Source organism: Ammodytes marinus (genome assembly GCF_949987685.1).
Source record: "Ammodytes marinus genome assembly, chromosome: 10".
In the NCBI taxonomy this organism is placed as follows: domain Eukaryota; kingdom Metazoa; phylum Chordata; class Actinopteri; order Uranoscopiformes; family Ammodytidae; genus Ammodytes; species Ammodytes marinus.
In genome coordinates this window covers 27,973,737-27,993,729 of record NC_137214.1, presented here as the reverse complement: position 1 = coordinate 27,993,729, position 19,993 = coordinate 27,973,737, and the positions used below count along the sequence as shown (strand labels likewise).

Sequence of the window (19,993 nt, the reverse complement as noted above, 5' to 3'; positions counted from 1 at the left end):
AATCAACCTTGATAGAGGATTTTTATAGCCAGGTGTTTTAAACAGATATTGGCATAGTATTTATAACTAGAAAATCCTGCGGAGATTTTAAAAGTACGGGCCACCCGGCGCCGACCGCCAGCCCCGCATCGGTGGCGCCCCACCCGTCGGCCAGGCTCGAGCGCTTCTACTAACCGCCGCCGCACGCTTTCCAAACTCGAGTCCCGAGTTGTGGCTAATTGAAGGTTGCAATCGTGGCAGATCTGCAGAAAAACGGCCGCTCTCGCGAAGACGTTTTCGTTAAGGTCGGCCATGTATTTTGAGCTATCTCGCTAAAGCTTTGTACAAGTGTCTATGTTGGTCCCCTGATGCTGTGTACACGATTTGGTGATGATAGGTTGGAAATCCACAAAGTCACTTGACTGTATTTCAGGTCATGCAAATTTGGGATGAGAAAAAAAATCATGGCTGACCCCTATGGTCCAAGAGGCTTTATCGTAGAGCACCATGAGCTGTACAAGTGTAAGAAATTTCAAGTCAATCAGAGTCGGGGGGCGAGGGGCGAGGGGCGTGGCCTGTCAAACATTGCATTTTTGAATTATGTTTTTCGCATTTTTGGGTTATTCTAGACAAACTTTTAAGGACATGCTACCACATGTCTTTTGCACATATCCAGCAAGTTTGATGATGATAGGACCTATGGTCAATGAGTTATGGCCAATTTGCTGATAAGCCCCACTTTTTTTTTGTACTTCTGGTTAGACGCTAACTACATTTTGTTGTTTCTAGTCTGTTCTAGTTGAATCTAATCTCGTCTAATTAATGTTAAAGATGACATCATGCAGCTTCTAAATAATAATGTAGCCCAAAAATATCAAGAACATGTTTCTAAATATCAGGCTGACAGCTACTGAAACAAACAAAGCAACCAAGCTAACCAATGTAGCTTCAAAGGCTACCCTTTTATGTTTTGTTTAACTAATACAATTTCTTGCACGTTTACAATATTGTAAAACTGACAAATGAAAACGTATCACTGAAGCAGTAGTGATTTTTTTTATACCAGAATGAACCTGCTGTTTTGTAGGCTGCTGTAATGTATTATCCTCTTTGTGTTTGGCACTCTGGTGTTGCCGTAGAAAAATGCTGGATATAGTATTAAAGGTTTTGACACATTCACCAGAGAGCAGAGTGTGTAGTGTACTGTCATGGCGGAATACAGTCTGACAGATTTCTTAAAAGCTGTAGAACGTACTTTGCCACCCACAGCACAGCAGCTGCACTGTTCTTGTTCATTAAGGGAATGTAGAGCTGCGTCTTCTGTCTCTCCTTATTCACTTACAGTATATCAGCTTTTTATAACAAACTTCTTATTTTTTTTGTCGGGTTTCTGGGTTATCAACACCATGGAAACAGTAATATAACAGTTTTGATTAATAATTTAGGAGAGCACTGTACTTAAAATGTGTTGAAAAAAATTATAATATTGAGATAATGGCCATGGGGGGTGGTGGGGGGGGGGGGTTACATAGGAGAAATATACAGACACAAACAGTCCAGGTTTAGTCACGTAAACACCTAAATATTGGACCGTTTATGTATGAAAGAGGACATGTTATTGAAACAAAATATCCAAAACACATCACAAAATGTTTGCCTGCAGTGTCTGGGCTTAATGTATGATGCAGAATTCATTACAGACATCGTGACTGTAGCCACTTAATATAATTAATCTGACTGAAATGTGTAGGGGTGCGTCTAGGAAGTGGGTGTTCCAGCAGTCAGCCTGTGACTGGCTGGCTGTGTTCAGACTGTAGGTTTGTGATTGGTTAAACTCAAGGGTGTGTGTCCGCCTCCTTACCCCAACCCCCTTTTTTTGTTTTAGCTGCAGTTGCTTCTGTTTCAAAAAGAAAACGCCTTCTCTAAAGTATATGCCCTCATGCAGATCTCAAAGCCTGATATCTTGGCCAGGGGGAGTTGTGCTCTGGCTGGCCGTAGCTCACTGACATTACTGCATCCGCCCCAATGAAAAGTGTCAGAGCGCGCCCGTGAGTGAGCTACAACTGAAAGGGGGTAGTGCCGGCCAAAAAAAGCAGTTGTAGGCATTTTGCAGAGAGGGGGGGAGTTTATTCTGTAATGCTTCACTGGAGGTTTATGTTGTTGGGAGACGTACAAGGCATACAAGGAAGACACTATTATGCACAGAGAGTTATAACGTTTGAATTCTGTTTTTTTTTTTTTAACTGCATGGGTCCCTATTCATCTTCAACACGGCGATAGTCTAAAGAAACGGAGTAGACATTTTTTCGTAAAGCTTTCAAGGCCACGAGGCACAAAATAATACAAGTGTTCATATATTTTTGCACTTCTGTGATTAGCTTTAGCAGATGAACTGAATGTATTGTTGTAGGAAAAGAAATCAAAGTGACAACGGAGACAAACACCGATGTTGTCAGGGCGATGTGGACATTCTCAGGGTAGTACTGGTTGTCACGGTGCATCTATAGTGTCATCACACTCTCTGTAGTGTCTAATTAGGTTGTGTTTCTTCTTCCTGTATCTCTGGCTTTTAGTAGTGTGTGTGTGTGTGTGTGTGTGTGTGTGTGTGTGTGTGTGTGTCAGTGTGTGTGTATGAGGTGAATCATCTCATAAGTGGGTATCTCCTCTCGGGAGCCTGTCCTTGCCTCGAACAAAAATATGTTTTATACTGAGGTCTTGTCGCAACAGCACTATGATGATACATTAATAACTTGATCATTTTAGCATGTCGTCGTGAAGGTAAAAATAGAACATCACGCTGTTAGTTCAAAAGCTGGTTGAACCCTTTGGTTAAGTCTTCTGAGTTACTTCCTGTTGGGAATGAACACTTTATAGATCGTAGACTGGGTGGGCTTGCATAGATGTGAAGTGGATTCTACATTTAAAGATGGCTTATAATGTTGTTTCAATGGTTTGGTCCACAAATGCATGTACATAAAGATGATTTCCCATAAGGTTTACAGTGATGTTCTTATGCTTGATACACTACCACTGTCAAGACACAATTGGTCCTTACTGTCTGTGTATGTCTCAAAGCATATATGGCATAGCATAAGTTAGTAGCTACGTTATTTCAAAAGCAGTGTAGCACTTTAAATACTGAAAAAGCAGCTGGATCGTTGATACAATTTGCCCGAAAAGTATGAGAGCAGAGAGCCTTTGAAACTGGCAGATTGAATAACATACAGGCACGTTACTAAGGATGAGGAGCTGACCCTGGTGCTGAAGCTTTTTGTGGTTAGAAAAAGGGGTCAACAACTCAAGTCTTTATTTCTCTTCGTCAGAAAGAAATGAAAGGATGAAATGTGAGAAAGAAGAGAGGAAAGAGTGCCCAACCCTTGTCCTGAGACTATAATCCTGGGTCTCTCTTTCTTGTGTCATGTTTTGTCATGCATTCAGGATTTATAAAAATTGTGGTGACAAATAGGTGAAATACAGAATCTCGCAGACCTAATGCACACACAGTCACCTTTTCTCAGAGAAATTTTAAAAATGTGGAATTGCTAAGTGAGTTTCTGCATGTACAGAAGCACCATTTCAGATATCCGTGGAGGGAACTTGCAACAGGTTGAGAGATGTGAACAGTTTCCACCACCCACAGACTGTCACCGAAGGATTTTGCCACTCATTTTGTGATATAACACAGCAACAGATTTGATATGTAACACTGCTTTTAGGCCACTGTACAAAGTTTGAAAAGGAGGTTGGTTACACATACACACACGCGCGTATGCACACCAACACACACACACATGCACAGAGACACACACACACACACACGCACGCACGCACGCACGCACACACACACACACACACACACAGCTGCCACCTTAAGACTCCACATACAGAATACTTCACTGAAATAATGTGATGATGCAGATCTTGCTGAAAGTTTAAGTATCTACTGACTATCAAAAGCAACCTGCTGTTTTGGGCTTAACATGCATTAAGACACACACACACTGACATGCAACCACGCTATGCTCTCATTTCATTATGGGTGACCGGGTTATGGAGGAAGTGTCAATGAATCGGCTGGTGCGCATAGGCTACATGTGTGTATACACACTGACACATTTTATAGACTACACACACGCGCACGCGCAAGCCAGAGAGCACTGACTGTCTCCTTACATCACCATGGCAGCTTCAGTTGGCCCTTATAGTGCAGTGTGTGAGTGTATCTATCTATGGCAGGTATATGACTGAATAAAAAAAGCCTTGTAAAAACTTACCGCAGTCCTCGCACAACACTCTCTCCACATCTTTCTTGAGCTCGGGCTCGCTGCTGGCGTCCACAGGGGCGTACGATGCCTTGAATACCAAGGGCTCGGCGGTTGGGTCCATGAAAAAGATATACCTGTGGTCCTTCTCCACCGGGGTGATGCACGCGGGGGCCTCGGCGCCGAAGTCCCCCACCGTCACGAGCTGCTCCCGCTCGAGGCCGCCGCTGTTGACGGGCCAGACGTCCAGCACTTTGACATTCACCCTGTAGGGCTCGAGGGGCCGCGGGGAGGCGGAGACGTTCTCCGGGGAGGAGGCGCGCACCACCTGGCCCTCGATGACCACGGCGGCCCGGTACGCCTGGTCCTGCAGGGAGTTGAGACTCGGGGCGTAACAGGCGAAGGAAACCCCGATGACCAGCATAGAGAAATGCACTGGATCAAGCCTCATGCCGCCAGCCTACGGTGCTGTGCTGCAGTGCTGCTGGGCGGCGGAGCGAGCTCGCAGAGAGAGACGGCGGAGGAGAGTAGGCAGCAGGGCAGAGCGGCAGACCTTGTGGAAGTGTCCATGCCATCTGTGTCTGCCGCTGCTTTCCCCATACGGCTTGCGGTACTAGCTGGCCCTTTTGGATGGATGGATGGAGGGGACACACACACACATACAGACACGCACACACAGACACACCACCACCACACACACGCACAACACACACACCACACCACACCAGCCTATAGCCTAGGAACCGGAAACGGCCCGCTTCTTCTGCATGCTTAAAAATGTGATTGCTGCATTCTCCTTCACCAACCAACCCAACCAAACCTCCCTCCCCCTCTAAGCCTATCTCCCCCTTTTCCTGAAAGGCAAAACAAGACTCGTAAATTAGCCTCCTCTAGAATCCAGGGCTGAAATCTCTCTCTCTCTCTCTCGCTCTATCTCTCTCTCTCCCTCTATATCTCTCTCTCTTCCTCTCCCTCTCCCTCTATCTCTCTCTCTCCCTCTCTCTCCAGCTAATAGGCTAGCATCGCATGGGTGGGCGCATTGCCTCTCAGGAAGGGAAGAGATGAAAAAAGCAGCTTTCCTTGCGCGTACAGGGGGGGGGGGAATCACAAGAAAACGATACACACTGTCTCCACGCACACACACGCAAGGTCGGCTCCTTTTTTATCCACTTATTTCGATCGTCAGAAAAAGAAATAGTCCCATGCACTCCTTCAAAATCCGTTCGTCGCTATAGGCAACAAAAATGTATAAAAAATGCAACAGGAAAACCAGTTGTAGGGACAGACAGTACAGGTTGAGATAGCAAAGCGGTTAGTTATCCGGTGAGCAGGCGATGCAACAGTAGCGCGCACCTTCCAGCCGCGTCCCCTGCGCCCCTCGTCAAAAGCAAGCGGCTTCTTACGTGAGCAAACATCACCTGCCTCTGGTCACTGCTGGCGTCGGTTCGGCTCCAAACGTCCTGCGCAAACACCCTAATGACCCGGGGGCCCACCAGCACAGGCACACCGCCACCAGCCACCCAACCGGCATGTCACCACCACCACCATAACGCCGGGCGAAGAGTCCAAATCACGCACGCACACGCAACACGCGACTGCACAGACACTCAAAGGGAGCGAGAGGACACAAGAGTAGAAGAGAGTGCGTCTGTGTTAAGCCAAGCCCTCCTGAATGCACGTCGCCAAACAGTGGTGTGGTGTGTAGATATCTCCTTCCAGTGCAAGAGGTGCAAGAGAAGGGGCTATAAAGGCGACTAGGCTACTACACACACTGCGGATAGTTGTTGCGATGACTAACGCTGCGAAAATTTCTCTCAATGGATTCCTGGGCATGTATGGCGAAGGAGGAAGAGCGCTTTCGGAGTTCACAGACTTCCGCTTTCAACAGCCCTCCTCAAATATGTCATATACGCGCCTTGCACGCTGCAGGAGAACACACCCAAAACCTGACATTTTCACCACTATTATTCGAGTCAATGCGGTTCACTAATATTGCCTTGGGGGGATGATGCTGTACGTACAATAACGCCTCTCTCGCTCGCTCTCCCTCTCTCTCTCTCTGGCAACACGTGGGGGCATCAGTTACCCCAACGTGCAGGGTGTTATACGCTGGAAGGACACTGACTCTCTACCCCTAATATTTTGCCAATCCTGCTCAGTTACAGCTAATAAAGCCCACTTTTCTCATTGAATACAATCTCCACCAATGAGACGAGAGCTCTGCACAATCTGCTCCGGCTTTTTTATGGTGACCACACAAGTATATCCCCTCCTCCTCCTACACAGCAAACCAGTCCCTGCCTCCCTCCGCCGCTGTATATCCATCAATCAGGGCCATTCATAAGATTCGCCTTTCCCTCCCTTGTCAGGAGCCTGAGCGCCCTTCGCTAGAGGTCAGCGAGCATTGCATTGTCCGTGCTGAGAGAGGGAGAAAAAATAGTGTCATATAGGGGACACATGGACAGGCTTTTTAAAAATGACTGAGATGAAAAAGAAAATGTATGAGAGGCAGTTTCATCACTGTATATCATGATGGCATCATCCTTAATGTTGTATTGTCCTTTGCAGGAATAAAAACATTTCCACAATGAATTCATACAAAAAATGCACAAATCGGAGCATTTTATCAAAATGCAGGAAATAAATGAAATAAAATGTGTCCCTTCCCAATGTGGGTATAAAACGTATGCCCTCGGCTTCATCCACTAGATTTGAATCACCATTCCACATACTTCTCTGCTTCATTTAGTATCACAGAAAAAGATTTAGGGAAGTCCCAATAAATGTGGTTAAATGCAGCATGCTAAAAAAAATACCCAGATGCCCTACTACATGGTCTGAGCTTTTAGTGTGGAAATCATGGTGTAAATTAAGCATGCATTTTGGGCGATTCTGACCTACAATCAACTGCGGAGGTCATTGTCCACGCTGAGAAAGGTATGAAAAAACAAAACCATATAGGGGACACATGGACAGGGTTTTTTTTCACAATATAAATGACTGAGATGATAAAGAAAATGTACGTGAGGTCATTTCATCCCTGTATGAACTTATATCATATAATGGCCTCATCCACTAGATTCCCCACTATAGCTAAAGCAGGGTCATGTCAGGGATCTGTCTCTGTCCATGGTGCTGGAAGGCTTGACAGCTTTAGTGCTCCGTCCCAACGGGCCAATCACATGATACCTCATTCAAACTGAAGGCCACAGCCAGTGATGCGAAAAGGGTTTGTTTCTTTACTGCATGTATCCTCCCTTAATGTTATATAGTATCCTAAGATCCAAAGAGTCCTCCTCTCTTACTGGGAACTGGTACGTTAAAAAAAAAAAGTGTGTTTCAATGCCCATACTTTTCTACTATTTAGCATGACAGACAGAGATTTAGAATGCCCCAATACATGTGGTCAAATGCAGCACACTGAGGAATACCTGGATGGCCTACTACAGCTGGTTATCATTTTAATGTGGAATTCCTGGTGGAAATCAACATACTTTTTGGTTGATTCAGACCTACAATTCACTCGACTTGAGCCTCCGAGTGAAAACAACCAGCGATGCGACGAATATAGTACAAGCAAGAGGCAAGTTCAAGGCGCAATGTTATGACGAAATAAATGAGTAAAAGTACCTCCCAATTGTATGCCAATTGAAGTCAATGTGCATACCTTTTATGGTCAGTGTTAATATGTAGAATAGTAAAAAGAAAGAGTATGTGATTTGGAATGCAGGGTTCAGTCCTGTGTGCAGTCATGGTCCTAAATGCTTATTAAACATCCGATTGTTATCTTTTCACAGTCAAACGTTGGTTGAATGTTTCCAAATCACTTGGCTAGCTTCTCCCTATCCCTTTGGGGAACACCACAGCAATCCAAAAGGGGAAATACATGAAGCCCTTAGGAGTTTGTCCCCACCCCCACCTCTTTCCACAAGGCACCCGCCCACTGCCCACCCATTCAAAGATCCGTCTCTCCTTCATTCATTCAACCACTCACTCATGCATTCATTACAGCCTCCCATTCAAAAAGACTCCACACACACAATTAAAGAATTTTCCCAATTAGCCTTGAAGGCAAATCATTTGTTGACAAAGCGGAAGGGGGATTAAAAAACGATTCCCCAATGACTGACCAGGGAAGAACTGGCACAAATTGCCTTCACAACTCCCTGGACAATCGTATTGAACCTGAGGGATTTATCAAAGGAACTGTTTTTGGTGATGTACTGGCCTTTAAGAAGGATATTGATGAGGTCATTTAGAACCCTGCAACACTTGCTCCCCCTAAATTCCTCCACTGTCAAGGATAATGTGATTATCCCTGATGCTAAAATGCACTTGCCTCATAGTGTGACAGCTGTCCTTTCTTACATAAATGATGTCTTTGTACACTTGTCCTAGATTTTTCTTCGTTGCAGTCCTATTTACCTCATTTTCTGCAGCACTAGCAAATACTCATGAGCAAACTCAAATCCCCATCTGTTTTTTTCAGGGCCGGCCGTCCGCTGTCCGTGGTTCTGAAAAACAGACAACTGTAACGTATCCGCTCAAACCACAATGTAATAACTGGGCTTAAGCTAAAAATATTTAGGCAATAGGCACACATTTCCATTCCCACATTAACACCCCTTTCTTTAACTAGCTCATCAACAAGATCACTCCTATATTTGGCGTTACATCAATATGACGACATTTAATTATATATGTATGTAATAAGAATTCTGCTGTTAATCTTATCTGGCCAGCAGTGAAGTTTTTCATCATACATCAACTGATATAGAAAGGAGAGTGTTTTTCCTGAAGGATGCGTTTTGATTTCAGATATTTCCTCAAAAAAAAGGCAAAGAATGTATCAAGACATTTCTAATCCCATTAAGGCGTTATCCGATCAACATCCAATCAAATCGTCCAGATCTTTCTACCAGCCCTCGCCCACTCCTTACTGTTACTTTACCTTGGATGACCTCGAACAGATCCTTTAACAGGATTCAGACCAACTTTAAAAATAGGAACTTCAATAAGGTAAGTGTGCCAAAAAAAAGGGAAATCTTAAAAGTAAATTGTGGATATATAACTGCATAGGACTACTAGAACTCACACCATATTGTAAAATTGTATGGTTGATCAAAATTCAATCCATATTAAGATGGTTTTCTACATATGCACATTTAATGTATGTGCAATAGTGCCGTATTTATTTATTTATTACTCCTGTCTCTTCTTACAATATGCAATCTTAATGATGTGTAAGAGTGTCCACTTCTTCATTAATCTATTTGAATGACTTGTATTGTTTGTCCATTTCACAATTGTACTGTCTGTTGACTGTGACTACGTGAGCTACTGGATACCTGAATTTCTCCAAGGGGATGAATGAAATATCTATCTATCTGACTATTTTTTTTCCTGACCAGTTCAATGCCTTAGATGAGTTTTTTATATTACAATATTATTATTTTTTTTTTTTTTTTTCCACTGACGAACCCGTCACATAAGTCAATCAAATCACAGGATAATGATCATGATGTTGCACAGTGTATCAGCCCCCCTTCCTAAAACTCACACACATCTATAACCTAACTGTTCATTCCGACATGTCTCCATCATCTCCCTCTGTCTCTGTCTCCTTCCATAGGGACTGTCTGGGTTCGCTGTCCGTGGTCCTGAAAGACCCACAGAACTGTCCAAGGTGCTGAAACACCCAAACACAACCAGTGACCATGTGATAGGACTTTGTTTCTTCTTCAGCCAATCATTTTATTACTTTGTAGATAGTGTACAGACAGGTGTGATTCCCATGTACTTTAATATATGTCCCTCTGTCTGTCTGTCTGTCTGTCTGTCTGTCTGTCTGTCTGTCTGTCTGTCTATTTATGTATCTATCTATCTATCTATCTATCTATCTATCTATCTATCTATCTATCTATCTATCTATCTATCTATCTATCTATCTATCTATCTATCTATCTATCTATCTATCTATCTATCTAGGTTGGTGTTGGTACTGCAGTGTTTTAGGCTCACATGGGTGGGGGTTCACTTTCAGTTGTATTATACGGCAACACTAAAGGCTGAAGTGAAATTTCTTACAAAACGTTGCAGAACCAGCGCGCGCGTCTTGAACGCAACCCGCTCGGAGACGTTACGTACTACAGTAACACTAAACTACAGTCGCTTTCATTTTTTTTCTTTTTTCCATCCTCCTCTTCTCCTCTCGTCTCGCGATAGAGCGGCGGAGTGGTTTGACGGGCAGTCGAGGTTGCAGCAGGCAGGCAGAGGGAGACGGTGGAAGGTAAAGCAAGGGAGGCAGCATCATGGCGGACAGAGACAGTGGCAGTGACCACGGAGGGCCCACCACCCCAGGCCCGGCCGGCTCGTCGCTGCCCCCCGGGGCGATGGGCGCCATGTCACGGCTGCAGCACGACACCGAAGAGCTCGCCTCGAAGCGCGTAGACATCCAGAACAAGCGCTTCTACCTCGACGTGAAGCAGAATGTTAAAGGCCGCTTCCTAAAGATAGCCGAGGTCGGCGCTGGTGGAAATAAGAGCCGCCTCACTCTCTCCATGTCTGTGGCCGTGGAGTTCCGCGACTACCTGGGGGACTTTATCGAACATTACGCCCAGCTAGGCCCGTCCAACCCGGACATAGTGCAAGATGAACCGCGGCGGGCGCTCAAGAGCGAATTCCTGGTGCGCGAGAATCGGAAATATTACATGGATCTGAAAGAGAACCAGAGGGGGCGGTTCCTGAGGATCCGGCAGACCGTTAATCGGGGGCCCGGCTTGGGAAGCGCACAAGGCCAAACCATCGCTCTGCCGGCCCAGGGGCTCATCGAGTTCCGCGACGCACTGGCCAAACTGATCGACGACTACGGGGTGGACGAGGAGCCGGCCGAGCTCCCGGAGGGCACCTCGCTCACGGTCGACAACAAGCGCTTCTTCTTCGATGTGGGCTCCAACAAGTACGGCGTCTTCATGCGGGTCAGCGAGGTGAAGCCCACCTACCGGAACTCCATCACCGTTCCCTGCAAAGTGTGGTCCAAATTCGGCAACACCTTCTGTAAATACGCCGAGGAGATGAGGAAGATCCAGGAGAGGAGTAGAGAGAAACGGGCCTCCGAACTACTACCTGAGGGCCCGCTGCACGGCGCAGCAGACGAGGGCGACGAGGACTGATGGCGGATTTTAAAGAAAATGCAGAAAGGAAACAACAACAAAAGAACTAAAAAAAAAAACTGAACTCTTGACATAAAACGAGACTTCTAACTGTAAAATAGAAAGAGAGAATTTCCAAGGGAATCACCCCACACACACAACCTCCACAGACATGGCAGCCAGCAACCTCTGCTGTCTCCTCGCTCATTTTACTGGATGTCACCCCCACTTACCACCCATGTAACAGTAAGCCGCTGCTATCAAGGATTGAAGTGTAAGATATGAACTGTTTCCTACTTGATTTAAATGACAATGAACATACAGAGTGTTTATATCTCTATCAAACAGACAGATTTTGCACACATCAAAGCTATTTCGAGAAAAAAAAATATGTTTAAATGTTTTCAAACTGGTCATATGCTAAGATTTAATCCTACAGAAAACCAGAGGTCTATTATATGAAATGACAGTCTTCATGTAGAACCAATATTTGACATCAGCACAAAGAGAATATATTATGGAGTTTATGAAACCAAAATCTGATACCAGATGTATAGTTTTATTATAAAGGTACGCAGAATAAATATGAAAGCGCTCTAAAAAGTCTATGAATTGCAGTACGCAGAACTACAGGCCTGTAAACGCCTGTCAGCATGCGTGTAGGCTCACGTTCTGAAAAGAAGTTTGGCAAAGTAGGCTATAGTCTTTAATTTGATCTAAATCGTTAGTAGGCAATCAAAAGCATTTCTATCATGCCATAATGGAAAGGCTGAGATAAAAGGCCTATTTTGTGCGCCTCAAACAAATGGGATAAACCTATCCCTGAGCTACTTTATTAAATATCAACCCTCTTGCACCATGTCCATATAAACTTAAAAGAAAAAAGTGCTAACTTAGATGTACTAATTATGATTTTGTGAATCAGCTGTAAAAAAGAAAAATAGAAAAAAATGAATTCCTTATTAAGACGCCCACGTTTTCTGTGGGTTAAGTTTTTTCTTTGTAACTTTGTTGTTTTTTCCTCTGGGGGGGAGGGTGGGGGATGCAAAAATATAACAGGTCCACTTGTGGGAGCAGAAGGTGCGGAAACAAAGATTTAAAAAAAACTTAAGACGCGTCTGCGCAGGCGCGGCGAGGCAACGCATCCTCTCTGACGTCATTACGACCCGTGCCTTATACACTCCACTCGTTTACGTGTTCTCACGTGGATTGGTCTGTGACCTCGACCGCTGTACGTTTTCATTTGCGAGTGATGTAATCTAGGCCGAAATATAACATACTCACCAGGGCTGCGGGATGCGCATGGAGCATTGGTGGCAACAGCTAAAGTAAAGCTGATGTTGCTAGGGAGACTAAGGGCGATTTGACGATGGTTGTAGTGGGCGTAAACAGAGCTCCGAACTGGGGCAAGCCCTTCAGAAGGTTGAGGGGGGGTGAGTCATTGTGTTATGGCCCCCTGACGCTCAGCATCCCTAGCAGCACCCCTGGTTTATCCTCTCACATAGCAGAGATGGTTCTCCTTGGAACAGCAGACCGACCCAGGACGTACCGCCCGGGTGTCCGCAGTATGGAGATTCATGTGGAGATGTTGCGAGTGGCTTTGCACACCATATGCACCATGATGTGAAAATACAAACAACAACAGAAAGATAAATCAGAGGCTGGTGAGCTATTCGTCAGAGCCTAAGATGGATGTTGTTAGAGAGCCAGCCAGCCAGCCAGGTCCCGTGCCGTCAGTCTGAGTGCAGTCCAGTGGATGTAGAGGCCTCTCAATGCAAGGCCAAGGCAGTATCGAATCTCTTTATGGTGCTACAGCCCCTTGATCGCTCCACGGGGGGCCTCGCCGCTCAGAATATGTCACTTTCTGCATTATATGAATGCTTTTTTTCTTTTTTCTCCACATTATTTTGTCCCAAACGTGTCAGGACGGCGTCTCTCTCTCCCAACTGACCAGTGAAGGACACTTTCATATATATTAGTGTGCAATATTGTGTGCGTGCCAATCGCGGCATTGTTTCACGTGTATAGACTATTATAAAAAAGACGAAAAAAATGTATAGGCTATGATGTGATCGGTAGATATTTGAAAAGCATGACGATGAGGTTGATGCATCTGCATAATTATATTTCCAAAATGTGAAGTCTTTTCTTCTCAAGCACTTGCTCAAAGTGAAAATGAAAAAAAAAATAAAAAGGTCAGACGGACTAGTAGTGAGGTATTTTTCCTGTCACGTTCTGTAAACCAGTAGGCTGCCTTGTCCGTCTATCAGTGCGCGCGTAGACTAGTTTCGGGTGTTTGACGTCCCCAGAGTAAAAACCCCCCTTATCCCTTGTCCTTGTTCCTACGGTAACACACAACGCAGACAGTCAGCAGCAACCTCTAACAGTCACCACGTCAGCCCCTCTGCAGTGGCCCAGCGCTGAAGCTGAATAAGTATCTTGGGTCGTTGGGTTCATGGGGGTGGCTGACACAAACACACAAATACACATACGGTCTCTCCCTCTTGAGGCCTCTTGTTGCTGATCCGAGTGCATGGGAGGCCTCGAAAGTTTTTTTGAATGGTGTCTAGAGCCGCACAAGGCCCCCTGTCATTACAAGCCAGGAAAACTGTGCGACCCCTCAATCTCTTCTTGCCTGGGACGGCCCCATTGTAGGACAGGTGAACTAGGGCCCTATGAAATCCGTAAAAAAAATGTCCCAAATTCCGTTTTTTTTCTCCATTTCAATTTCTCTGAAAATGAAGTGATATACTTTTTTCTCCAGTAGGATGTAAGACTTGGCGCCAACAACCACAAATTCTCGCCTTGGATCGGCTGATCTTGTTGCGGTTATGGTGGTTAAGGCGCTTTTTTCTTGTTCCCGATATGAGGTTTTAGATGTTAAGTGGTCATCGTCATACGTATTTTACGGGTCCAATCAGTAGTAGGTTGACAAGAGTTTGTAAAACATCTCCTCACCTGAGTCACTTTATTCATTCTGATATTGTTCGGCTCGGTATTTCGGGATTAGAGTCGAATACACGGAGCTTTTTTGCCACCGTGGGCGTATCAGACAGCCAATTCCACATCGTTCAGGGATGACTGATTGATAATCCGGCGCCCAAACGTCACCCATGTTGTTTGCCTTGGATAAAACATTACATTTTCCACCCGAAAACTGAATTGTACCCAAATTATGTCCGCGGCATTCCCCGATAAATCGTGGATTCCATTTCCATCGGCAAATTCCGTGCTTCAGTCCACGTTTTCGTTAGTGTGTGAATCATAGGGCCTTAGTGAACTAAGATTTGACTTTGGCTTCTGTGTTGTTTCACTTGAGTCAGGCGATAGGGATCGGCCACAGCCAGTACTCTGTTTGTTGAATTTACAATTAGGATCACGGTCCTTCTCTCTGATATGGGCCGACTATGGACAGATAAAAGGTTGTTTGTGCAGCAAATCCGGTCCAAATTCCTAAATACGCTCTGTCAGACACACAGTCCATTCCTTCTATGACCCGATCGACCTCTGGGCCTACACTGAAGTGCTAGTTAACAATCAATAATCTCCGAGTGGGTAGTTCCCCAGTCAGCTATATTTAAATCAGGTTGGCCTGCCACAGCTAAGCTAATTCGACCGGGCCCGGTCACAGGCCCAGTCAGAGTAGGTGGCATGGAGGAGAAAAAACACAGACTGAATGGATTGCAGCTTTAGAGGCCTCAACTGGATAAAAGCTGCTAATGTAGTTACAGCCGGGGCCTGCCAGACATGTGGGATAGCTGAAAGGGTATCACAAGTCCAAGCTTTAAAGAGTTGATCTGTGTTTGATTGGACATGCCTGTGACATCAGGGCCAAGAAAAATGTTCCAAAAAATCCCATCTGTTCCAGGCAGGACGTCCTGGCGCAGGTTTGTCTCTGAGTGTTGGTGAAAGGCCCGATGAAGCCTGGCACTGCACTGTAGAGAGACCTGCCATCAAAGCCTGTCTGATAGACAGATCCACTTTAGACTTGTCTCTCTCGTTTCAGAGAAGAACAGGGAACTCTATTTCCCCTCTTTCGGAGACGACTATATATTTCTTCACACTGCCTTGTGGCTTGTGAAAAGGCCATTTCCATTTAACACGTGTACAAGGCCAGTCCACTTATGACTATGTGTCCGGCAAAGCACATGTGAGGTCGATCAGAGGTCGTCTTCAGGTCAACATTCTGGTTCTGGACTGTCCGTTGTGACACAGCACTTATTCCCCAAAGTGTTCTAGCTTTAGCTTGATTGAATCTAGGCCTCCAGGAGGCTCATGCTACATGAAGACTGGAAACGCAACACTTCCTTTCTCTCTCTCTCTCTTTCTCTAATGGCCAAATATGAGGAGAGCCTAAACCTTTGTGGATGCCTCACTCTGTGAAACGCACACATTTTCTTAACAATTTAAAAGATTTGTCGTTATGTTTTGTTACAGACTGGTGCTACTGGGTCAGTCGTGTATTTTGGCGCAGAATGATTCTGTTGTGAAACATGACTTGACATTTTGGGTCATATAGCTATATTTGAGTTACAGATGGGGGAATGGGGAGGGGCGGGTGGCACTTGTGATTTTGGGGGTTATGGGTTAGTGATTTAATCAGATTTCTCGGTTCATAGGAGCTCACCCAGTGGGCCACAGCAGTTCCCGGATTGACCTTGCAGCCATGTTGGTCCACATTACACGGTCATTCATTTTTCCTGGAGACTCCAATGCAAAATGGTAGGCACTAGGCAGGTGTTTTTCGTTTTTCGTTTCCTGTTTTATGAAGCGTCAAGTGGTCGGGTTATGTGCTGCTGTCCCCATCGATGTCTCTGGCTATGTTCAGTGTAGAGATGGGTGGTGTCACACAGAAGCTCGAAGCATTGGCGAGAATGACGTTTTGATTTATGATACAGCAGTAGCCATCGTAGCAATCCCTAAAATCATGGCGTAATCCTGCCCTGCGTCCGTTATCACTGCAGTGTTCGTTTTAGTCAAATCTTATTTTGAAATTGCTTATTTTTTTTTGCTGCTAAAAACAACAGGTGACCAGATCATTCCTTACACATTCAACATATGGGAGTAAAAGTTATAGTGCAGAAGTAGCTACTTGTTGCATGCGCTCAACACAAAAGTCTAGATTGCTATGATGGCTCAAGCTGTAGGTGCATTGTCCGCTTGTTCCTCCGGAGATAATTCATGTTCAAAAACAGCCACACGAACATGATTCCTAAACAGCTACACTTCCGCAGACAAAATGTGCAATGGCGGCTACTGTACCTGCCTCCACTAAAAACTGTACAAGTAAGGACTTATAAAAACCTGTAGACCAAAACTTCCACAAGTTGTTCCAGACCAACCAAATCTCTGCGCTCCGTTTCTGGTTTCGCTGTTGTAGTCTCTTTTCATTGGTCGTTCAGAGTTCCTGGTTAATCACACACAGCCAATGGCAACCTCTGGTCAAAGCCAAGCACTATATGACTCATCACGAAAACCGATGATGACAGAGGAGCTCTTTCAAGCGTTGTACTTCAGTTTTGCACACGCACCGAGAAGTAGGGTCCATCATATTTTGTTTTTTTTGTTTTCTTGCAGACTGTATAGGCTACTGTTGTGTATAGTTCTAAAGACGTTCTCTTTCAGATGTTTTGAAGATGTTGGGAAATGGATCCTGGATTTTAAGGGGTGGGGTCAATGCACAATGAACATATCCCATATGTCACCGTTTGGTCTAAATCCCTTTACCATACCCATATGAGATAATATGTTGTATCTTTCAAAAATATTTTATCTGTGGCGTGTGTGTGTGTGTATATATAAATATATATATATATGGTTTGTTATATATGATGCTCCTCCTTTCAGAAAAATATAACATGTAAAACAGGAAAAACATATTGCTGTTTTATTCCTTTGTATTTTATACTTACAGGAAGCATTGAATAAAAATGGATAAATACTTGCACTTTAGGAATACTAAGAAAAAAAAAATCTGCATATTATTTTTGATAGGGATCTCACATTCAAAGAGTATAAATTACAGGCTTTGTGACTATTGCTGGACAGAGATGTATTGAGTTCTACTTATTGAAGTATATTTTGTCTGTGTGTCGGAAGGTTTACTAAAGTAAATTGCATGATAAAGTAGTGCTACACCGATATTGTTCTTCTTTTTATTTTTTAGTTGGTAAAAATGTCTGAAAACTGTGATAACAACCCTCTTGTATCATGTTTAACCTCTCGTCAGCCCTTCTAGAGTATTTCTTACTGAAATATGGCCTTTCCTGACTACATAAAGATGGTGCTTACTTTTGGCTTTGACATCAAGCTCATCCTACACATCTCAACATCACCATAACTCGCGTCCTTACACTTCATGACTCTTTTTCTGTTATGTACTCTCACTACCTTATTAAATTTCCGTTGATGGCAACAAAAAAAAAAGAAAACTGAACTAAACAAGGTGTGCTGTTTTTGTACATTGCTGTTTGTTTTAATGTTGGGGGAGGAGCCTTGTTGTCTGAAAAATGGCTATAGCGCAATAAAAAAAGTCATTCCTGCACGTCCCTGTCTCTGCACAAGTGTCTCAACAATAGAATCAACTATAGGGGCTCGATTGATCATGGCATAAAAATCATGATTATTTTGATTGATATTGAGATAATGGTGGGGTTAACATTTTAATAATTACCTTGACGTTGGAAACATTGGTTATTTAGTAACTTTATATGAAATATATTGAAAAAGCAGCTGACTTAGAAACAGTGGATTGAAGATTTCCTTAAATTTAAATATAGTTCAACTGTAAAATAGAAACAGGGTTGACATGACTTAAAAACATTATCTTGTAAAAGCGTATTATCTTATTTTCATAATTGTTGGAAGTTCAAATTGAAATAGCGATTTAAATTAAATGAATTGCACAGCCCTACAATCAGCCTGTTCTAGCAGAGATGGACTGTATTGATATAGAAAGACATGAAAAGGATGTTAATTATCTACTGCTTATTACTTGTGATGATTTGAATCTTTAAATGAATTATTCTTCTGTCAGCTTACATTGGAAAGCTTCTTTCAGGGTACGCCCATTGAATCTCCAAGTTCAATTTAAGACTTTTTAATGACAAATGAAATGTAATACACATTTTAAGGTTCTTTTTAACAAAACATATTATACACTCACATTCTTATAACAATAGCTTTTTGTAAAGTGTGTGAATAATACTCCTAATAACAAAATCAAAAAGTGCTTCTTAACCTTTATTTATACAGGTATATCCCATTGAGACCGAAGACTCTTATCTGTTACATAACGACCCCTCTACATGGCCTTACCTAGAAAAACATGTTTCTGACTTGTTTTAACCTGTGAAATCAAAAAAAATGTAAGACCTTAAAAGGATATTTTATATTTTGAATGCCTTTTGAGAATACTGAATTCAAATGCTTTTTTTTTAGGATTTTAAGTTCTATATATTTTAATGAATACTTTCAAAAAAATGAACAAACTCAATAGGACGGTAAAAATGCGTGGTTACAAATATCAGATTTTTAAAACAGTGCGGCAGACATCTGCTTTCGAATCTCGTTTTGGAAATCAAAGCTGGGAGCACCAGATTGTTGCCCCCGGTAGGAAAGAGGACACGCTGTTGACAGAGCAGTATTAACTGTTGTCGGCTAGGTGAGCATTTCTCAGTCCGCAGAAGGCGACGGGTCATTGCACCAAAAGCAATAAAACTGGCGGCAGCTCACATTAAACTCTACAGCTATTAGGAACTCAACAGTAAAAAGCAGCCGATTCAGCTGTGTTGAGGTGAAGCACTGAAGGAGTTTTGGGAACAAATTAAGGCAAAGACTTCATGATTTATGGCTAAAGGGAATTTTTTACTATAGATAATTGAAGTTTCTATTATTAAAAGGTGGAGTCAGCGATTTTGGAGAACACTTTTTCATCAAAAGCAGTTAATATCTCCTCATGATCCGCTACTTGTCCGTACATAATCCAGTGTTATATACAGCCTAGGCTCTGTAAACGGGAAAGTTGACTCCACCTTTAACTAGACATTTGCTCAATAATGAACAGATTTGTTTAGTAGGAATTCATTTCTGAAGCGCAGCAAACAGACTGTGGGCTAATTTAAAGTGACTCTTTGTTTATAACACTGCCGATAGCATATGGCAATCTACTGTTCGGAAGCTATTTCAAAATATTTCTTCATTCTTCATTTGATTAATACAGTCCCTCTTGTTCTTTATCAAACTAACACAAATTATATTGAAGCTCATTTTGCAAGGATTCCACTTCTACTTACAACATCAAATTCAAGGACCCAACATCTCTACTTTCAAAAAGTTCAAAGGTAGCGTATACTAATGTTTTTTCTTCTTCTCAAATTCAGAAACTTTCAAAGATTTCAGGGAAATGTGGGAAGCCGTACATGTCTGATTCTGATGTTTAACTGTTAGAAGTTAACTGGGGTGGGCTACATACTTTACTCTCCTTTGCCATAAAGTGGTATCTGCACAACTATTCATTAGATAGGAGGAACACCTCTCTGCAGTCACTACATAACCATGCTCAAGATTTTGAATTTCAGGAAGAATAAAAAAAAATCCCTT

General features: G+C 43.4%; 2 protein-coding genes across 2 annotated transcripts in view; one reads left to right on the top strand and one right to left on the bottom strand.

The window, feature by feature from the left end:
* The window catches only part of nrg2b (neuregulin 2b), a gene marked incomplete at both ends in the record, with an annotated part of 59,633 nt that extends 54,941 nt beyond the window's left edge, over window positions 1-4,692 (bottom strand). The window contains one exon of the mRNA XM_080036175.1: window positions 4,254-4,692. Coding sequence (XP_079892301.1) covers window positions 4,254-4,692 — 439 coding nt within the window. The remainder of the gene's footprint in view (window positions 1-4,253) is intronic.
* A 5,815-nt stretch (window positions 4,693-10,507) lies between these two features.
* On the top strand, window positions 10,508-17,929 carry purab (purine-rich element binding protein Ab). The gene has a single exon (XM_080036164.1). It carries the CDS (start codon window positions 10,553-10,555, stop codon window positions 11,411-11,413), a length of 861 nt encoding a protein of 286 aa, XP_079892290.1. The 5' UTR covers window positions 10,508-10,552; the 3' UTR covers window positions 11,414-17,929.
* Window positions 17,930-19,993: the final 2,064 nt, after the last annotated feature.

What these genes read in the sequence shown, in the direction of transcription:
- purab (XM_080036164.1), top strand. Translation starts at nt 10,553, where the DNA reads ATGGCGGACAGAGACAGTGGCAGTGACCACGGAGGGCCCACCACCCCA.